Source organism: Denticeps clupeoides, chromosome 7 (assembly GCF_900700375.1).
Source record: "Denticeps clupeoides chromosome 7, fDenClu1.1, whole genome shotgun sequence".
Lineage (NCBI taxonomy): Eukaryota > Metazoa > Chordata > Actinopteri > Clupeiformes > Denticipitidae > Denticeps > Denticeps clupeoides.
Window position 1 is genome coordinate 20,363,163 of NC_041713.1, and position 19,609 is coordinate 20,382,771.

A 19,609-nucleotide genomic window follows, 5' to 3' on the forward strand; every position below is an offset into this window, starting at 1 on the left:
CCTGAATGCAGATTCAGGTGAGGGCTAGTGAAATGAGTGTATAAGCTGAAGTGCTCTTTAATAGATGTCTGCTCAAGAGGTCCTTGAAGATTCTATTCCATCAGGTGGAAGCCATGGATGAGAACCACGTGGAGGAGCGCAACAATCTGGATTGAGCGTAAGCTTTAAACTAAACTCAATTATATGAAAGTGAAGTGATTGTCACTGTGAAACACTGCAGCACAAAACAAAATGTGTGCATTTAACCATCAATTTAGTGAGCAGTGTCTGTTATTCTAGGACTGAACTGAAACAGGCATGAATGTCCCCACTATGAATTAAATTAGATATAAATCGGCCATCTTTAATCTCTAGCTGTTCTTTTACCCTTATATTTATTCATTTTTTGTTTCATTACTTAAATATTACTTCTTTTCCAATTCTTTTCCACCCCTGTATGCACACACATACACGGGTGCAGAATGACTTGGTGAATGTCTCAGCTCCGGTGATCCAGTGGAGCTGTACTGTCGGCCGAGTGGTAGAACCTCTTCTCAGAGAAGCTCAGAAGTGCATTCAACTTCCAGCTGTTCCCCAGGAACAGGAACAATCAGGTGCTAACAGAACTCTGACACCTGGTTTACATCTAAAAATGGGTCCTGCTGTCCTCGGGATTGGTCTAAACCATTCTGTACAGATTCAGAGAAGGTTCGATGGGTATTTGATAGGTATATTGAAATGAGCCCAAGGGTTTTACAGCAATGAAGGCCACACCAGCCATGTTTCCAAATCTCTCTAGATTAAAGATGAACTACCTTCAGATCCCAAATGCAACATTGAAATACCAGCAAATCCACAGGAGCAAAGAATAAAATAAATCAGTTATGAAAAGTTTATGGACCGGCAGCTAAAACAGCATCCAGAAACTGGAATCTTGATCAGAACAAATAAAACGTGAGTTTAAAAGAAAAAAGCACCCCCAGGCATCGGTTCTGAGAGCTGAGTGAGACGTGTAGGGTCCAGACAGGTCATGGAGTCCAAACCCCGGTCATGGCCATCACCCATCGCCTCTGTGCACCATCATGGTCACTGAAAACAAGTCACTGAACCATTACGGATTAAAACTGGTCTTTCCATTCGACTTCTCCATCATACTTTATTTGCCATTTCTCAGTTCGCTGCTGTATTGGACATATTCCACCAATGCACGTCCACATTTTTTGTTAAAAATGTTATACTCTTGGCAGGCAGTCCGATGGGCAAAACAGACACTCCAGGGGGCGATTATCAGCAAAAAGAGGAACAGTTAACAACCAGCTGCTATTCTCCCTCCTCAGCAGTGCCGAATCAATACAGTCGTAATATCGCCAGCCATCCTCAGATACACTGAAAAAGCTGAACGTGGTGCTGAACTGTAACAGGTCAGCGCCCAGATTGGTGATCCAACCAAAAAACGGATTCATTTATGAAAGATGATCAGTTCATCTCTGATTCTGCTGTTCCTAAGCAACATCATTCAGCAGTGGCTGGTCATGTGACTGCAAACATGATGAGGTGGAATGAGGCAGTGATCAAAAAATCAGGTCAGGACTAGGGCTGTAACAACGAATCGATTGAATCGATAAAAATCGATTACTAAAATAGTTGGCAACGAATTTCCTAATCGATTCGTTATGTCGCGCGACGCGGAGACGTTTGATTATTAAAAAAAAACTTTATTTGAGCGTGGAGCGGAGTGAACACACTCGGTCTCTCGCGCACACATACTAGCAGAGTTTGTAAATGTAAATGTTTACCCGTCATCCAGCTTGACAAGTTAGCGTTAGCGCGTTAATAACAGTAGTAAAGCAGGGGTGCTATAGTTACTTTGCATTAAAAGACATGTTTTTATTCACTAGCCTTTTTTAGACCATTCATTTTTCAATCTGTTGTCATGTATAGCTACACTGCAAAAAAAGCTTTTCTTAACTAGTAATTTTGTCTCGTTTCCAGTCCAAATATCTAAAAAATCTTAAATCAAGATTACTAGACAAGAAAAATGGCATGAGAAAATTAAGTGATGCTTAAAACTTCTGTTTGAGATTATATCTTTGAGATTATAGTTTTCTTACCCCATTGGCAGATAATTTTGCTTGTTTTAAACAAACAATCACTTAATTTTGAGATGTTTTATCAGAAAACAAGACATAATTTCTTATGCTATTTCATATGTCTAGTAAATGTATCTTGATTTAAGATTTTTTAGAGATTTGGACTGAAATCAGCACAGAAATAAATTAGAAAAGCATTTTTTGCAGTGTGTGTGTGTCAGTGTGAGAGTTTGTGAGTGTGTGCATCTGCAGTGTAGTGTAGAGAACAAGTTCTGACATTCAAACAAATCCTGTTAAATTTTCTGATTTGTAGTGTTCTTTATTTTTTTATAAATTATTTATCGTTCTGGCAGCTCAGGTGGCACTTTATTTTTTTTTAAAAAGTCTATACTTGGCAGGGTTAGCATCTGTGTATGTTTTTTGTGTTAGTCCATTTTTATTTTATTTTATTATTATTATAACAGCTCAAGGAGCAACATGTTTGTGCACTTTCTAAAGATTTTGGTTCTGATTTTGAATAAAGGGTTGGAAATGAATGCTTTTCTTGTTTTTGTTTTTATCCGATTCTACGATTAATCAAAAAAGAATCAACAGATTAATTAAAATAATCATTAGTTGCAGCCCTAGTCAGGACTCACTGTGGTACAATGAGGGTAAAAATGAAAACTACAAGTAAACATTATAAAATAATAATGGTGAACTAAGAGGAAATATAACATAAAAGGAATTAAATTCATTTTAAAATTAATTTCAATTGACCATTAAACGTTTCTTATGTTAATTGCATTATGATGTTTCACATTATTCCATTTTCATTCCACATTAAAAATAAGTGATAAATAATCTAAAAGGTATTTGAAAAAGTAGTGACTAAACATAAACCCACAATACCAGAATTTTATATTTAAACTGCACAGTGTAAATATCACTGTACCATGTTGAAACACTGCGACTGAAGGTAACAAGCCCATATGATACTGAAAATATCCAGATGACAACCCCATAATATAAACTCAATTATCCAAAGCTAGCGATGTCCTCAGTTCCGCTCTCCTGCCCCGCCCCGCCGCTTCCTGTGTGCACACTGAGTGTGAACTCCACACGCCCTCCTCGTCCTTCCCAGTGCTTCCCTGGACGGAGCAACAAGCCTGTCAACACCTTGCCAGCTAGGCGCTAAATGGGATCTGCAGAGGTGGAAACGTCTCCGTCCCCCTCTCCCCTGTTGGCAGCGTGGCGGTCTCAGTGCTGACGGAACGGGGAATGGTCGCTGCTGTAGCTCTCAGGTCCTTCTCCCCTGCTCCAATGAAGAACACTGGTGAGCCAATCGTGGTGGACCTTCGAACTGAGGTCAAATGATGGTGTAAGGACAACTTGTCATCCCAGCAGAGGAATCAGACCAGGCAGCTAAGGTTTGGGGTCAGAGGTCGCGTTGCCCTTGACAATTGCTACAGTGAAAGTGTAGTGCCACAGCACACGGGGCACACAAGGAAATGTGTCCTCTGCATTTAAACCCATAACCCTCAGTGAGCAGTACCATGGGGTACCTTGACTGTTCAGGATTCGAACCCGCAACCCTTTGGTTATGAGTTTTCTTCCTTAACCGCTACCACCGCCCAATTGGAAATACCAGCAGTGAACTTTTACCTCATTTACACTCTTAGCTTCTCTCAACTACCGAGGATGTTTTTCAAACGGTCTAGAAAGAGTTCCTATGTTTGACTTGCTGTTGTCCCTCGATTATGATGATGACAACAGTAAGCAGAGCCGTCGTAAAAACTGCTCTGGACGTAAAAAAGAGGCAAATCTGAAGATCTGATTAATTAAACTTCTTTTGTTTTTAAAGTAAAAAAAATTAGTAGGTGCTCATTTATTTATATTTTGTTCGATAGAATTCAAGGTAAATAATGCCAGCATTACCAGAATGAACACCAGGGTGGCAGAAGCCTAATGGGTTAGACACTCGCCAAATCACAGGTTGGAGGAGGGACCGTCCCTGTCACTACTGCTTGTAAATTAAAACAGAACTAGAGAGAATACTTTTAAAAGGTTTGTCATTGTGAAACACTGCAGCACAGCACATGGTGCAGACATTGAAATGTGTCCTGTGGTGAGCAGTGGGCAGCCATGACAGGCACCCTGCAAGCAGTGTGTGGGGACAGTGCCTTGATCAAGGGGACCTCAGAAACCCATTCCTGCCTACGCCTGATGCCGGACCTCAACACCTCACCTCAATTGTTGTCCCCTCTGGCCAGCTGACGATTGTCTTGGTTTAGGAGGGGGAGGCCACTGTTTGTGTAGACCGGCTGGGGACTTCCATTCACCATGTGACAAGCAATGGCGCAGGAACGTTCCACATTACACACTCTGGGAAAGACGAGCACTGCACAGCCCCGTCCAGATGGGTCTGGGTCCGTTGGGAAATGATCTATAGGTAAAGCCCAACCCCACTCTCCCCTGGGCGTGGACTGCCACTGTGGAAAGAAGTTTAGGATTTCAGACAGGCCCCCCCATCCCTACTCTCCCATGATGCATTATGTTTTGGTCCCACGCTGACACAAAGCTAATGTGCTGTAATGGATTGCAAATGGACTGTGCCAAGGACACCACCAATTCATCACAAAACCAGATGCTGCAGATCCGTGCAGAATCAGCCATGGGGGAGCCGAGCAGCGCTCCCCTTTAAAATAAATGTATTGGACGCCGAGATAATTGGTGTTTATTATCGGGGTCTCGCTGGTTGCTTAAGTGCTTTAAATATTTCCACAGTGTTGGTCATTGCAACATAGTGGTGACAAGTTAAAGCAGCTCCGCATCATCCGAGCTGGCCAGCCAGCATCACGCACATCACTCATCTTCTCTCAATCAAGTCGGACAACGAGGATGATTTTCCAACGGTCCAGAACGAGTCAACTATGTTCGCCACTTGAGGTCTCTTCCCAATTTTGATGAGGACTACAGGGAGCACAGAGGTCACGGAGGTAAAAAGAGGCGACTGAATTTTTTATTAATTTGTTTTCTACTGTTAAAAATGAAAAAGTCTGTATTTTGTATTAAATTCATTAACAGTCTTCGTAGAGAGAAGGCGTGTTGAAGGTTTTTAAATGTAGTGTAGGTGGGCTGCAAATCTACAATACTTGAACATTTACATTCACAGCATTGATCAGACGCCCTTATCCAGAGCGACTTACAATCAGTAGTTACAGGGACAGTCCCCCCCCTGGAGCAACTTAAGGATAAGTGTCTTGCTCAGGGACACAATGGTAGTAAGTGGGATTTGAACCTGGTTCTTCTGGTTCATAGGCGAGTGTGTTACCCGCTAGGCTACTACCAGTGTATCAATACTCCACAGTATCAATTTTTTCTTACGCCCCTCTCACTTAAACAGTAGGCATCGTTTCAGACTGCCAAAAGCCGTGGTTTTTAATTCCACAAGAGTGAATTTCGGTGAGAAAACACGGTGAGAGGAAACTGTCCCCCAAACCCCATAATCAGATACTTAACCCCCAATTATAACGATGACTGCAGCTCAGACCCGTGCACAAAGGTGTTCCTTTACCTGCACAACTACAAGTCCAGAGTTGCAAATGTACAAAATGCACTGTGGTTAACTGCCTCAGAATGTTGACTGGGGCCGTTTATACCCAAGTGGTTATCGATAAAGGGTGGAGTAGCCTAGTGGGTAACACACTCGACTATGAACCAGAAGACCCGGGTTCGAATCCCACTTACTGCCATTGTGTCCCTGAGCAAGACACTTAACCCTAAGTTGCTCCAGGGAGACTGTCCCTGTAAATACTGATTGTAAGTCGCTCTGGATAAGGGCGTCTGATAAATGCTGTAAATGTAAATGTAAATGTAAATAAAGTCAAGAAAGACCAATCATACCATCCAACAGAGACGCATTCCTCCTACATTCCGTTTTAAGCATTTTCATGAAACACACCCAAGACTAGATATTTATCCCATACACTCACAATATAAAAACCAGCCATTTCAATAAAATAAAAAAAAGGTGCCACGGTGCAGGCTCGCCACCGGCTCGTTGTGAGGTGCGTGCCTCCTGATTACGTTCTTCCCATTGTTTGAATAATTCGTGTTCAGTGGAAGTAACGCTCCTAAAGTATCTGGTTCGGAGCGGCATGTTTTCGCCACGCAATGGTCAATTAATGCAGAACTAAGTTCACCTGACGACTGAGATATTCCTGAGATATTCCTGGTAGAAGGACTGATAATACCCATCCTCCATATCATCATATCATCTACTGCCTTTATAGGGATGATGAGATGAATCCGATCTGTTCTTGGCTTCGTGAAGTAATAGCGTCTGCTCCAAAGTCCCTGGGTGCCAGGCCCCTCTGGGCCACGCTGTGACCCACGTCTGAGGACCCTGCTTGATCATTCACTCACTGTGCATGCCTGTAATCTGCATGAGGATGTGCTAATATCGTATTATGCCACCTTAATCTTCTTCATTAGCAGTTAATCCTTATCTGATCGCTCCAAGAGAGCCAAAAGGGGCTTGAAGGATCCACTTCTGTCTCTTTTTCTTTCTGTGACGCATACAAATATACTTTATATTAGGGATGGGTGATGATACCATCATGATCCATCTACGCGGTTCACTGCGTAAAGCTAGCACACAGCAAAACGTCTGAAAACGCGAAAGAGGGGGTGGCTTGCGGTTACGTCAAAGCGTTGTTGACAGGAAAGGTCACACAATATCAGTTGTCTGGAAATCGTCCTGCCCAAGCGACGCGGAACAAACCAAGCTGCTGCGAAAGACATTCCGGCGGCTGGCAATTCAACCTTCTGATTACGGGGCCACTTCCTTAACCGCTAGGCCACCACTGCCCTGGCCTGATTGGTCGATTGTGGCAGAGATGGTCGTCCTTCTAGAAGGTTCTCCTCTGCCCTCAGAGGACCTCTACAGCTCTGGCAAAGTGGCCATTGGATTCTTGGTCACCTCCCTGAATAAGTCCCCTTCTCCCCTGATCACTCAGTTTAGGTGGCCAGCCAGATTATGGAGGCCACTGTGCTCATTGGGACCTTCAGAGCAGCAGGATTTTTTGTGTAACCTTCCTCAGATCTGGCCAATCAACTGTTTTTTTCCACTTGTGGATTCCAGTTAAGCTGCAGAAACATCTCAAGGATGATCAGGGGAAACAGGAGGCATTATTATTAAAAATGTATTTTTAATCAATTTGCAAAAACCTCACATTGTCATTATGGGGTGTTGTGTGTAGAATTCTAAAAATGTTGGAATGTTGGGCTTTACTAGATATTTCGTCGTTTATAAACTGCTGTTTCTTTTTTTTATCTCAGGTCTCCGGTTTCAATCTGGTAATATCAGAAAAAATTGATTAAATATGGGAAACCATATTGTGATCAATTTCTTTGCCATATTTCCCGGCCCTACTATACATGATGATATGATGAGAGGGTGTACGCCTTAAACAGCCTGTTGCTATATAGAATCCATGCACTGCAACACCAACAAAAAGGCAATAATATTTAATATTTAATGTGTCTCGTGCTAAAAAAAAAAACGGTGGCTTTTAAACGTCTTTGGAGATAACAGCTCGATGGCGTGTGCCCTTCAACAAACCCTGAAAAACAAGGCATCTGGTTTCAGACTATTTATTACAAACACTCGCCCTCCTGGGGAGTATGTGAAAACGTAGACACACACGCACACACACACAATACCAAGGTAAAAACCCACATCTCTGCCCAGAAAAGAAAGTTCTGGGCACGTCTGAATTCCCCTCAGCCCGATGGAGATGAATCGAGCTGGGATGCTCCGATGTGTGGCGGAGGGGCGTCGAGGGGGACCGGCAGGTCCAGGACTGAAGCCGAGTGTCCGGTTTATGGAAGAGGTTATGCTCAGTTTCACTTCACTCCCTGTTGCTCGTGTGTTTGGAGGAGCGCACGCCCCGAACGGCAGCGCGAGGACAGCCCCCCCGACCCCCCAGACCAGAGAAATCGATGCACCGCGGCTCTCTTTACACACGGCTATTAAAAGTGGATCAAAGAGCGGCCCGAAAAGGCACCCGCCGCAATTCATTTACACAAATTAGGTCACAAGTTAACCGCCTCCTCGCCAGGCAAAAAGGCTGCGGTGCAGACAAACCGGAGGGTGCCGTCATTAGACAGGGGTCAAAGGTTATAACCTTTAGCCAGGAGGCAACAGATGAGTGTGTGTGTGCATGTGTGTCTGTGTGAGTGTGTGCATGCATGAGTGTGTGTGTCTGTGTGTGAATGTACGTGAGTGTGTGTGTGTATCTCTGTGTGTGCATGTGTGTCTGTGAGTGTGTGTCTGTGCGTGAGTGTGTGTGTGAATGTGCGTGAGTGTGTGTGTGTGTGTGTGCATGTGTGTCTGTGAGTGTGTGTCTGTGCGTGAGTGTGTGTGTGAATGTGCGTGAGTGTGTCTGTGTGTGTGTGTGTGTGTTCGTGTGTGTCCGTGTTTATGTGTATGTGTGTGTGTGTGTCCGTGTGTGTGTCTGTGTGTATGTGTGTGTCCGTGTGTATGTGTGAGTCTGTTGTGCATGTGTGTATGTGTCTGAATGTACGTGAGTGTGTGTGTGTGTATATCTCTGTGTGTGTGTGCATGTGTGTGTCTGTGTGTGTGTCTGTGTGTATCCGTGTGTGTGTGTGTGTGTGTGTGTGTATCCGTGTGTGTGTGTGTGTGTATGTGCATGAGTGTGTGTGTGTCTGTGTGTATCCGTGTGTGTGTCTGTGCGGGGTCCCGCCCGCCTTACCTTCCAGGCAACACGTCCTCCACAGCCCCGAGTGGGTCATCACCTCCTCGTTCTTCTTGCTGGTCTCGTTCTCGCTGACCGACTTGCTCTTGCACACGCCCCGCGAGTACAGCCAGTAGTCGGTTCCCACCGCGATGGTCATCAGACTGAAGGCCGCGAACGCGCCCACCGTGGTCAGCAGCATCTGAACTCCGCGGTCAAACACGGCCATGTTGCCGCATTCCATGAAAGGGGGACCCCCCTTCCTCTTGATGTACAGGAAGTAAATATTTGAAAATTTGCGCGACCACGCCAGGCGGAAAAACCGGGGGAGGTCGGAGCGGCAGGAGGGGGCAGGCGGAGGCTGCGGTGGGAACCGTATGGTTGCGTTTGGCGAGGGCCGCACCAGAGAGCAGCCGGCCGGCGCTGGGGAGGGACGCGAACTTCACCTCGTCTGCGGGGGAGGACGGGGGGCGGAGGACGGGGGGCATGGGCCCGTTAATCCGGTGCGCGGGATCCTTCCGCCGGGGTTCCCGGCTTCCATACGGAGCTTCCGCGGGGTCCGGCGCCGCGAGCCGCGCATCCCTCGACGCGCCGCGCGTCACTGTGCCCGGGTCCGGCCGGGCTCGGCACCGGTGCCGCTGTCCTGCGCCATGCCGCTCGGGCTCCTGCCCGTCGAGACGGACGTCGTCTCGGCGTAAAATAAAAATAATTAAAAAAAAACAACAATCCCCGCAGCCGCTCCCGCGCCGCCTCGTGCGTGCGTGCGTGCGTGCGTGCGTGCGCTCCGCTGCTCCGCGCGCTCGCGCTCCTCGACCGGCCCGCCCGCGTGCAGCCGCGGCTGAGAGACGCTGCGCGCGGGGGGCGGGGCCGGCGGGGGCGCGCGCTGTTGCGGGATTTTATTCTTCAGCCTTGTTGGTCGATTGCATCGCGTTGCAAACTATTCGTTTCTTTTTTTTTACTTTTTTGTCGTTTCGTTGTAAGATTTTAGGGTCCTTTGCAGCAAAATGCATGCAATGAATTATGGGACAGGTTGGACGGAGAAGGGACACATTTCCCAACTTGAACAGAGCCCATGTCTAGTAATTCAGTTCTGATTTGCAGCCAGACCCCAGATGCATGCTGGGCACCTGCGCTTCCCACCAGCACACCCCATGAAATCCCCCCACAAATGCAATGACCTGTATTGGAGTTCGAGTCTCGAACCCTCGCACTTGGGTTCTGTGTCTCAATCCCCCTTGCACACTTTGCCTAATTAGTGCCATTTTTAATCATCATACAGCATATGTTCAGCTATACATGGTAGAATGAGCCAAATCTTTACAGTAGTTTCTAATCGATGGTGTAAGGGTCAGTTTTAGTAAAGTACATTTTATTTATAACAATAGTCGACCAAAGTGTTAAAATAAACAATTAATTGATATCAAAATAATTAAAAACATTCACAAAGACGGATACAGTTAAAACCCTCTGAATAAAAATGAGTGTTCAATTGTTTTTTAATTCATTTAGTTTATTAGTGTTTATTTAAATTTTATTTATTTGTGTTAAAGAGGTTCTGATGTGCAAAGGCAATTTATTCCACAAAATGGGGAGAGGATGCAAACTCCATTAACCCACACGGTCCAAGCCGGTATTCAAAATTACAACCTTGGAGGCGTGAGGCCACGAAAGTGATTATGAAGTAATTATGAAAGTGATATAATCACATCCAATTGCATTTGATGAAAAATAGAAGCGACACCTTGTTCCTGAGACATGACTTTATATGAGCTTTCAGGTCAATTCATCTGACATCCACAGAAGCCCCTGATGCACCTGTAGAACTTCCAAAAGGTTAACATGCCAGACCTCTTCAGTCGGCCCCACAGTTTTATCAGTCTTGAGTTTGTGTGGAAGGCAGGAAAGACAGATTGCTCAGGATCCACACATCAGGCCTAGAATGACCGTGTCTCATCGCAACAGGACGTGCACCTTCTGTCATTGGCACAGAAACCATCAGAGAGCAGGGGAAGTTCAAATTCCACATCATTCTATTTCAGCCAGTGTTCTACATGGTCTTCGTGGGTTAGTTTGTGATCTGCAGCCCCACCTGTCAATGCACCACCGAGCCCAGCTTCAGTCGTCAGTCGTAACCTGATGGTATTCAGATGTCAGATGCACTACAACTAGCCACATGCAGACTCCAATAAGCGAGGAAGCTTGAGACGTTAAAGGAAACTTTGGTGGAGGTTCCAGTGCTGGACCTGCCATTCTGTCAATTTAGAGATGAGATTCATCACAGCCTGGGATCAAAGACAGGAGACGGAATGGAGGTTCTGTTAAAATTCCTAACAAAAGATGAGACACTTTTGAGGTACGGTGACACATGAGAATTTCTAAACAGTAGGATTCCGGGTTAACAGCAAGTTTAACCTGGGTCTTCTAGTGCAGAGGTGAGCATGTCACCCACTAAGCTACTATCCCCCTAATGATTAAATCGTGTCCATAGCCTCAGTTTTTCCAGTCTTGTTTAGCCAGTTAAGAACTTGGAAGTTCTGTGCCCTTTGCCCGCTCTGCCCAAACTCCCAAACTCATTCACACTTCACTCTATACTAATGACCCCGGTCCTGCTCCTGGGGACCCACTGTCGTGAAGTTTCAGTCTGGAAAGTGTCTCATTTTAGCTGCAAACTGGTGGCCTATTTCTTCAGGGACTAAATTGACACGGCAACAACTGCATCAAATGCTGGTAACAGAAGAAAAAAGCAGGTCACTTTCCTTCCAGTTAACAGATATCTGGCTTTTGGCTTAAATGTGAAGGTTAATAAACTGAAAAATTTGTGAGGATTTGAATTTAGATTGAGTGCATAAAGAAATGTATTATGCTGCAGTTCAATATTTTTAGAATGCATATGTGTTTCTTTTTCTTTTGAAAAGCTTATGGCCAGTGAATTGGTTGATTTTCATGTCAGCATCAAAATGAACATTACGACTTTTATCGAATGTTATCCGCATTTGAGGGTGAATCAGATTGTGACGGCTGCCGCCACACAGGTTAATAATGCACCAAAACCCGTGTAATTGGTTTAGTTTATTGTTTGCATTTTCACCTGTTTAATTGTATAAAGCTGCCCTGTTCGTGTCTGTTCGCCATCGGGTCTCCGTTATGTTACATGTTCACCAGTTATCGGATGTCTCCCCTGTCCTGTTCTTCACCAATTAAACCCCGGTTTCATGACGTCGTGCGAATGCGTCCTTCTTCCTCGTCATCTCTTCTCATCATCTCCGTTCACCTGCCTCGCCATGTCAAATGGCTGTGACAATAACTTTATTTCGCTTCTACATTACATTATTTTACATGGTGTGCACACACCATGGGTCACGCAAGCAAATGTGGCATTTTGAGTAGTAATCATGTTTCTTTGCCAGTTACCTGGGGTGTTGGGGGCGGCCCCTCCTTGGACCCGTCCTGTGTCTGTGTGTGTGTGGGGGGGTATTTAAGGGTTTTTCTGTTTTTATGTTTTATAACTAGTTTAACACATCACAGCAGATTTATTCTCAATGCATTCTGTTTTTTTAAATGAACTGTATGCTAAATACTTCTAAAGACTGAATACAGAATTTGTGTGGTTTTATATGTGTGTCTCGTTACATTCCATTTTATCTGCACAAGGCGCTGCAGTCACAGAGTCAACTGATAAGAGAAATGAGTCAGTCTGTGCCATTGCACGTACATTTCCATTATCTTTAATGAAGGCATGTTTTTCAAGTGAGGTTAAGTGTATAAAATGGCCTGTGCTGATTAGTTCTTTCGACATTTTCCCACTCATCGGCCTTTCACTGCTGCGCACTTAACCTTGCCAAAAACAAGGCAGAAAACAATACAGTGTGCAGACAACATTATATTTTTTAGTCTATTTTATTTAAAAAATGTTGAAAATTGTCCAACTAGTTTAAAAAGTAGTGTTTAAAACACTAAATCCACATCCACCAATATTTATTTGCTTCCCCTTTTTCAGTTCCCATTCTCTTGAGAAAGCTTTGGATGTGTTTTTCCCACATGCAGAAGAGCGTTTGGGAGGTCAGGCACTGATGTTGGATGGGAAGATCTGAGTCTCAATTTCTCTTCTAGTTTATCTGAGTGGTAGATTTGAGGTCAGGGTCAGTCAAGTTCTATCACACCAAACTCACAGTCATCATCAGTCATACCAGATCACCAACGTTCCTTAATGAGTCATGGTTACGATTTTGAACTGCCTAACACATTAGGCAGAAGAAATCACATTATTTACCAGAATAACACTTTTTTACATCCAGAGACTATGTAACCCAGCCACTAGGGGACGCATGTGACCGTGCGTTTCTTGGTGCCTGTCCCAAGCGCGGGTAAATAGGGAGGGTTCCATCAGGAAGGGAGACAACCACAGCATCACGACGGGAGAAGCTGAGAAGAGACAACAACATCTGAAGATTTTGTAATAAATGACATCAACATTGTAAAGCGAGAGCTACTTGCAAATTTATTTTACTACCTTCTGTATTTACTGACAGTATTTAATGACAGTTTGGTCATTTTAAGATGGGGATGAACAAAGCTTTAATTTTTGTAATGAGGGAGCTTGGAACAAGTTTTAGAAACAAAAAATCACATACAAAGCACACAGTATGGGCTTTGACATGTCTGGTGTTACACAGACACTCAGCAAAATATCTTACACAGAACCAGGATGGTTGCACGTCTAAAGTAAATGTTGCATTTCCATTTGTCTCTGTCTTTTGCAGAAACTGGTACATAATAAAAGCCTTGTGAACCCTTACTTGCAATGCATTTCCCACGTTGACACCGTTGCTGTTCATACATTCAACAGCTGGGAAGACGTTGTCACATAAACCAATCTGAATGCCCACCTATTAAGACATGGAGCAGGTAGGATGTTTTTCTTAACATTCAGGACAAAGCAAGTTGGAGGCACAGAGGCACGATACTTTTCTGGTATGGGGGATGTGTTTAAAATTCTGGTGTGTGCCTGCTTTGTACCACCAATCACCAGCAACTGCTTTCAGACGTATTAAGCTCAGGCCGCAGAGGGACATCTGGATTTCTTGAGTGCAACAGTGCAGGAATATAATAAGAAAAAAAGAGAAGATTCTTGAAAGAATAGTATAAAGCAATGAGTAAAAAAAAATTTAAATCCATTCTGCAAAAATCCAATTATATTATCCACTTTATTTGATTATATTTTATTTTACAACATCATAGTTGTGATGCAGCTTGGGTCAGTCAAAGTACTGATAACCACTAACGCCTCTGTGCCTTATTAAAAATGCCATCATTTCAGCTCATTTGTCCACTCTAGACTACTAGTTGGCACACACTATCGCAGTTCTTAGACATTTTTTGTAAAACATGCTGTATTACACAGATTTGTGCTCTATTTCCCATGTTGTGACGGATGAGCAAATAACAACACTGATGTTGGCCCAGCCGGCCATTCAGATCGCTTTAAATAAACAGATTATGAATGAATGGGAGAGCAAACATGATTTTATCAGGCACAATGTATCCTGTCCACTGGACGCCTGATCAAAAATCCAAAGTAGAATATCCAAATTCATTTTGGAGACTGGATCTAAACACAGGAGAGAGGATGACCAGAGTCTAACTTCTAGTCATACATCTGGGTACTGTGTATTTTTGCTGTGTATATTGGAATGCACAAAGTGAAATATACACTCTCACAACCCACAATGTTGTGGGATACCCCGTGGCACCACGCCTTACCTTGGTTCTTTGTAAGGATGGTAGTAGCCTAGTGGATAAGACACTTGCCCATGAACCCCACTTAATACCATTGTGTCTCAGAGCAAGACACTTGAGTGTCTCCAGCGGGGGACTGTCCCTGTAACTACTGGTTGTAAGGCGCTCTGAATAAGGGTGTCTGATAAATGCTGTAAATGTAAATGTCCTGTGTCAATTATGGTTTCCACCTGTACCCAGTATCAAGGTACATTTATTCCCCCTCATGTTTTCTATGTCCTTGTTGCTTCTGGTTAGTCTAGATTAACCTCTTTTAAGAGATGTCACTTTTCTGTTTGGTTCGGATTCCGTGTTACTTTTGTGCTCATTTTCATAATTGAAGAAAGACGTCTACCTCTTGTGGCTCCTGCTCTTCCCTAAACGTGACACACAAAACTATCATTTCAGACAGTAACACAGGAGAACTGCAGATCCAAAGCATGACTACACTGCATGTATTCAGAGAGACAATTGACACCGATAATTGTGTGCAGTACAGGGAGTGCAGAATTATTAGGCAAGTTGTATTTTTGAGGAATAATTTTATTATTGAACAACAACCATGTTCTCAATGAACCCAAAAAACTAATTAATATCAAAGCTGAATGTTTTTGGAAGTAGTTTTTAGACTTTTTTTAATTTTTAGCAATTTTAGGGGAATATCTGTGTGTGCAGGTGACTATTACTGTGCATAATTATTAGGCAACTTAACAAAAATCAAATATATACCCATTTCAATTATTTACCAGTGAAACCAATATAACATCTCCACATTCACAAATATACATTTCTGACATTCAAAAACAAAACAAAAACAAATCAGCGACCAATATAGCCACCTTTCTTTGCAAGGACACTCAAAAGCCTGCCATCCATGGATTCTGTCAGTGTTTTGATCTGTTCACCATCAACATTGCGGGCAGTAGCAACCACAGCCTCCCAGACACTGTTCAGAGAGGTGTACTGTTTTCCCTCCTCGTAAATCTCACATTTGATGATGGACCACAGGTTCTCAATGGGGTTCAGATCAGGTGAACAAGGAAGCCATGGCATTAGTTTTTCTTTTTTTATACCCTTTCTTGCCAGCCACGCTGTGGAGTACTTGGACGCGTGTGATGGAGCATTGTTCTGCATGAAAATCATGTTTTTCTTGAAGGATGCAGACTTCTTCCTGGACCACTGCTTGAAGAAGATGTCTTCCAGAAACTGGCAGAAGGACTGGGAGTTGAGCTTGACTCCATCCTCAACCTGAAAAGGCCCCACAAGCTCATCTTTGATGATACCAGCCCAAACCAGTACTCCACCTCCACCTTGCTGGCGTCTGAGTCAGACTGGAGCTCTCTGCCCTTTACCAGTCCAGCCACGGGCCCATCCATCTGGCCCATCAAGACTCACTCTCATTTCATCAGTCCATAAAACCTTAGAAAAATCTGTCTTGACGTTTCAGCTTGTGTGTCTTGTTCAGTGGTGGTCGTCTTTCAGCCTTTCTTACCTTGGCCATGTCTCTGAGTATTGCACACCTTGTGCTTTTGGGCACTCCAGTGATGTTGCAGCTCTGAAATATGGCCAAACTGGTGGCAAGTGGCATCTTGCTGCACGCTTGACTTTTCTCAGTTCATGGGCAGTTATTTTGCGCCTTGGTTTTTCCACACGCTTCTTGCGACCCTGTTGACTATTTTGAATGAAGCGCTTGATTGTTCGATGATCACGCTTCAGAAGCTTTGCAATTTTAAGAGTGCTGCATCCCTCTGCAAGATATCTCACTATTTTTGACTTTTCTGAGCCTGTCAAGTCCTTCTTCTGATCCATTTTGCCAAAGGAAAGGAAGTTGCCTAATAATTATGCACACCTGATATAGGGTGTTGATGTCATTAGACCACACCCCTTCTCATTACAGAGATGCACATCACCTAATATGCTTAATTGGTAGTAGGCTTTCGAGCCTATACAGCTTGGAGTAAGACAACATGCATGAAGAGGATGATGTGGACAAAATACTCATTTGCCTAATAATTCTGCACTCCCTGTATATACGACTGAATCAATTCAAGGCAGGATTAATTGAACTCCATACTTTGGGCTTGGGCATTATGTACAGTACAGGCCAAAGGTTTGGACACACTTTCTCCTTCTATGTGATTTCTTTATTTTTTTTGACCATTTACATTGGTAGATTTGACCAAGAAGGAGAGTGAAGGAGTGCATGCAGATGACCTGGCCTCCACAGTCACCGGACCTGAACCCAATCGAGATGGTTTGGGGTGAGCTGGACCGCAGAGTGAAGGCAAAGGGGCCAACAAGTGATGCCTTCAGTGAGAATCTACCAAAGTAAATGGTCCTGAAAATAAAGAGAACATTGAATAAGAAGGTGTGTCCAAACTTTTGGTCTGTACTGTTAAAACAATGTTAATTCTACTCTGGAGTGTAACGAGGTAGGCATGCATGCTCCAGTGAGACAGTCCCCAACCCTACCATGTGTTTGATGAAGTCACACCTCATACACACATGACCAGCTTGTATGAAACCATTTTGAAGGACCTTCTAGCCCCCAGCAAAAAGTTTTTTTTATTGTTAAACCTTAGAACTTTATACCCCTTGTGTGGCTGTTGATTTGGAGGCCAGGCTGGTGTGTGTTTCTTTGAAACATGCTAGCACACACACTTAATCTTTACTCTGTATCCATCCCCACACAAACTTGTCTCCTTTCCCCCCTCACCTTCCCTCCAGTCAGTAGTTCGCCCCCTCGCATTGGGAACAGGGCTGTAGTAGAATCAATATGTTTTCAATTTGCAGCAGCAACTTGCGTCCATGCATTCTAATTAGAACTATTGTGCTGTCTAACAGTGACAGAGAGAGAGAGACTTAATCCGAAAAATCGCAGCTAGCTAAGGATACAAGAAAATCAACACAAACACATCTGATTATCCTTCAAGAATGCAAAAATCATTCAAATCCAATTCAAATCCAAATACAGTAATTGAATATGCACAAGTAGTGGGTTTGTGTGAATATTTATTTAGTGTGTTCAGCTGTTCTTTGAATAATAGTAAAAATATTCATTCTGAGACGTATTTACTAGCCAATTGTGTTCTCCGGATATACATAAATAAATGAAATATAAAGAAGAAATAATTGCTTGCTGGTTATCAGTATCCACCACTGATGAGTCTAAAATGCCTATGTAGGAGATGGACACTATTATGCATGCAACTTCCTCATTCTGGAGGATTTTAACCTGCACCTTTCAAAGTTGACACATAAATTATCTGATAAGTCAAAATCCAGGCCTTATTTTTGGTTCAACCAGGTAGTAACTGATTCTGAATCTTGTAGTTACTGACTCCCGGGAAGACGAAGGCCAGAAAACCATCAATTCTTGGACCCCGGGGCTGTGCGTTGAAACATTTAACATGGATTTGGGTTCTTCATTACCTGTTCAGAACAAAGACTTTCTCCCAAAATACCAAATACAAATATTTTCTTGTCCGATTTCTGCCCTCAAACACGCTTTTTACAAATTGGATCTGAAAAGTCCCCTCTCACATATGTCTGGTACTAGTGCAGTTCCAAGCAAGTTGAAAAAAATGCAAAAAGACAGAAGAGAAGAAATACAAATTCATTTTCTTTTATACAAATCATTTTGCTGCCACAACAAATATGAATAGTGGATGCTCTGCATGTCCCTGGGGCAACACGTACCATACATTCCTATAAACAGCCCTGACATGTTAATTTATACCTGGGAAATCCGGAAGGAAAAAGTCTGCGCCTCAAACTATTTCTCAAACTCATGCCAGTGTGCATTGTGCCACTGGAAGAGGAACAGCAGTCAGCAAAAGATCAGCATCAATGCTTAGGTAGGTGGAACATTCAAATGAATGCAGGACAACAAGGTCTCCCAACAGAACACGGTCAGAAACATCGCTCTTCCTCCCCCAGCTCGCGATCTTCCCATAGTGCCTCCTGGTGCCATGTAATGCACACACACAGTTCTATGTTCCAGTTCTGAAGCTCAGTTGCACGTTGTATGAGCTTATTTAGCAATTTGAGTTTCAGCAACCAGGGTTCACTGGTTTGTGTGTCAGGTACAGGCTAGAAGAGCTGGTGAAGCCCAAATTGCTGAATAAGGTCTTACGACGGGCAAATGATCCACCAGTCATTGGTTGTCCTTCCCTTAACTGCTTCAAGGACATCCATCCAAGAACAGTTTGGTGAAGAAGGATGCCTTTTCCAGCATGATGGAGCACCGTGCCATAAGGCCAAAGTGAGAACAATGTGGCTCAGGGAACAAAGCATTGACATTTTTGGTCCATGGCCAGGAATGTCCCCAGAACTTAATCCAATTGAGAACTTGTGGTCAAACCTCAAGAGGCGGGTGGAAAAACAAAAACCCACAAATTTGACACACTCCAAGCACTGATTATGAAGGAATGAGTTCCATCAGTCAGGATTTGGTCCAGAAGTTGATTGACAGCAGGGCGAATTGCAGAGGCCAACAGTGCAAAAATATAACTTGATGTAATTCTAAATAAATTAATTATGATTGTAATTATACTTCAATACACCACAGAAACAACTGACAAAAATATCTAAAAACAGTGAGGCAGCAAACTTTGTGATTGTCATTCTCCAAAGTTTTGGCCCTGACTGTGTAATCAGCTTAATTTATGTGATTCCACATCCATCCATCCACCCATCTAGACCTGCTCCCTCAAGCTACAACTCATCCCAGCAAGCTATAAATGCATGGAAGTCCACCACAATGCATGAACACACTCAAATATTCACCTAACCTGTATTTGTTGGAGGAAATCCATGCAGCTGCAGTGAGAATATCCAGATAACTACACGACACAATTCCTGAGGTCTCTGTTTTGTAAAAAAAAAAAAATTACTGGGGCATATGTCTGAAGCTCCAGCTTTGTGGGAATATCTCGTATTAGAATATTTCATCCTTGTGGTGCAACAGCGCCCCCACGTGGCGTGAAATAAATCTTACAGGACGTTTACCTGTTGCTCAGATTT

General features: G+C 43.6%; 1 protein-coding gene across 2 annotated transcripts in view; it reads right to left on the minus strand.

Annotated features, from left to right (window-relative positions):
- Positions 1–9,588, minus strand: part of cacng2a (calcium channel, voltage-dependent, gamma subunit 2a) — a 39,414-nt gene extending 29,826 nt beyond the window's left edge. The window contains exon 1 of one of the 2 annotated variants that reach the window (XM_028987090.1): positions 8,828–9,588. In XM_028987090.1, the coding sequence (XP_028842923.1) occupies positions 8,828–9,053 (226 nt within the window). In that variant the 5' untranslated portion in view covers positions 9,054–9,588. The remainder of the gene's footprint in view (positions 1–8,827) is intronic. The other variant, XM_028987091.1, reaches the window with a different exon arrangement.
- Between the last annotated feature and the right edge of the window lie 10,021 nt (positions 9,589–19,609).